Genomic DNA, 2,607 nt, shown 5'->3' on the forward strand with positions numbered 1-2,607 from the left:
CAATCGGAAATGCAAACGATGTGACATGGGACACGATCCGAGAAACCATGATTGTCGGAAGAATTTTGGGGTTCTGCAAAAGCCATGGAACCTCACGTTGCTCAAAATCTTGTGAACAACAGCACAATTCTGAAATCCCAGAATGTTGAGGTCGGTGTTCTGATCGGCGACGACGACAGCTCAACGATTGCAGCTTGCCGAGCTACGAGTTCCCATCCTATAGTAAAATTCTCGGATACAAATCACGCTGCGGGTGGAGTCACAAAAAAATTGTATAAAATAGCAAATAAACGTAAACACAAAGAACTTACAAAAGATGGAATCGTGTATTTGCATCGTTGCTTTACGTACGCCATGACGACCAATAAAGGGAACAGTGCAGCTATGGCTCGGGATATTCAGTGTATACCGTATCACGCTTTTAACAATCATAGCAAATGCGGCATGTGGTGTGGATTTGTCAAAGATCCAGAGAACTATGACCATACGATTATTCCAGGAGGTTTTCACGATAAGGAATTATTCGAAGCTTTGAAAGATATTTTCGATCGTTTGGCGGCGAATGCTCATAAGTTTTCTGCCGGAGCTTCTAGCAACGTGAATGAGAGCCTGAACGCAAGTATGGCTAGCAAAGCTCCGAAGTCAAGATGTTATAGCCTCACCGCTTCTTCAGACTATCGTTTTGCCAGCACGATTGCACAGAAAAACGAAGGTGAGCATTTCATTGAAAACGTTTATAAATCTGCGGCCATGTCACCCGGAAAACACCGTTACAGATATGCGCAAAGAGTTCAGAGGACTGTAATTGAAAGGCGACGTCGAATACTGAGTCCAGAGTACAAAAAGAAACGATTAGCTTTAAAGAAGGCCAGAACGGCTCTGCGCCGCAGAAGGGAAGATCGAGAGGGTGTAACTTACCAAACAAATTGTACTCTATTAGATGCACCTAATACGGAAATGAATAATAATGTCATAGATCATACGAATTTCGATCTAGAGTTTGACGACGAGCAATATCAATCTATAGTTTTCCTCGATCTGGAAACGTCAGGTCTCAGCAAAGACTGTGATATTCTGCAAATCGCAGCAAAATGTGGTAAATTAACATTTGCCACGTATATAAATCCAAAGAAGCCGATATCAGCAGCTGCCACCGAAGCAAATGGTCTCACTAATTGCCAAGGAGTTTTAATGTATTACGGATTAACCGTCGACTCAGTGCCTCTCAGGCTTGCGATAAGCAATTTGCAGCAATGGTTGGCATCGCTCGGCAAACCGTGTTATATCGCTACCCATAATCTCAGCTTCGATGGACCGAGACTTTTCAATGCCATCGTTACTTGTTCCTTGCACGATGAGTTTCGAGATGTTGTCTGTGGATTTATAGACACTCTTACTGTGATTAGAAGGCTCACTGGTAGAAAACGCAAAGGCGAATGTACTATCGCTGGCTTAGCAGAATGGCAAAAAGTTTCGACCGCTGGTGCTCACAACGCAGAGAACGATGTAAATATACTTCTAAAAATTCTCCTATCAGCGAAAATAACTCGTGAAAATCTTGTCGAAAGTGCAAAGTCGTGGGAAGAACAAACAAACATATGGAGTAAGGGGGAATGCACCAGACGTTTTCTAAACGACTTGATCCCATTAAAAAATGTAGTTGGCGAAACTATCCGTAAAAAAATGGCCTGTGCCTCAATAAACGTTAACACTTTACAGAGTGTATTTCGCGAACAGGGGCGGCTGGTATTATCCAGCTTCTTAGTCATAAGTTGAATGGAAAGCCAATAGTAACTAGTCATAAGTCCTCGCTCGAAAAAATTAACAAATGGATACAAGATAGTTTAATCGAAGAAAAGTAAACTAGTCAGCATCCTCTTCGTCAATACATATTTTTCACTATGTTTGCAAAATGTGCAATTATTGATATTTAAAGAATAGATAGATATTTATTTCTAATAAACGTTACGTTACTTGGTTTGTAAAAGTAGAATATTTATTGCAATTATTGATATTATTTCTACATGAACGTTACGTTACTTGGTTTGTAAAAATAAAATATTTGTGTTGCAATTATTGATATTATTTCTGCATGAACGTTACGTTACTTGGTTTGTAAAACTACTAAATATTTGTTGCAATTACAGATTTATGCATTTATCTTGTTTTTCTTTTCTCTTCACCTTGTTTCAAAAATACTGGGATGTTTTGATATTTCAAAAATCAAATCAGTACAGCTACTTATTCTAGAAGGATATATATCGTAGACATTTCTAGCCAAAGTGAAATTAGGTGAGAATTTCGTGTATTTTTGCAATGGGATAAAAATCTGAATTTGTTTAATAAATTATCAGAAAACTGTTTTTTGTCAGATTTTTTCATATTAAGATGTATTCCAATTTATAAATTAAATTTAACTCTACTTTTGGTTGTAATCGTTTATAAGTAAAAATTTCTTAAAATATCTATTTTGGTATCAATATGTATTAATATATATAGAATATTCAATTATACATATATCATTTCTTTCTACAGTTTTGTCCCCCGTCCCCCACGCATATTAGTACGATTGCTACGATTTTCAGCCCGCGGCAATCTTCAAGTTAC

At 37.8% G+C, this 2,607-nt stretch overlaps 1 protein-coding gene across 1 annotated transcript; it reads left to right on the top strand.

The window, feature by feature from the left end:
- The first annotated feature begins 354 nt into the window (after positions 1-354).
- On the top strand, positions 355-1,776 carry LOC139785684 (uncharacterized). Its single transcript, XM_071724846.1, has one exon. It carries the CDS (start codon positions 355-357, stop codon positions 1,774-1,776), a length of 1,422 nt encoding a protein of 473 aa, XP_071580947.1.
- The last annotated feature ends 831 nt before the right edge of the window (positions 1,777-2,607 follow it).

Source organism: Temnothorax nylanderi, unplaced genomic scaffold, assembly GCF_030848795.1.
Source record: "Temnothorax nylanderi isolate EJ_2023f unplaced genomic scaffold, tnyl_v1.0 TNYL_tig0863_pilon, whole genome shotgun sequence".
Classification (NCBI taxonomy): Eukaryota; Metazoa; Arthropoda; class Insecta; order Hymenoptera; family Formicidae; genus Temnothorax; species Temnothorax nylanderi.

Bases quoted from the DNA above. Each gene is read 5' to 3' on its own strand.
- LOC139785684 (XM_071724846.1), top strand. From the start codon at position 355: ATGACGACCAATAAAGGGAACAGTGCAGCTATGGCTCGGGATATTCAG.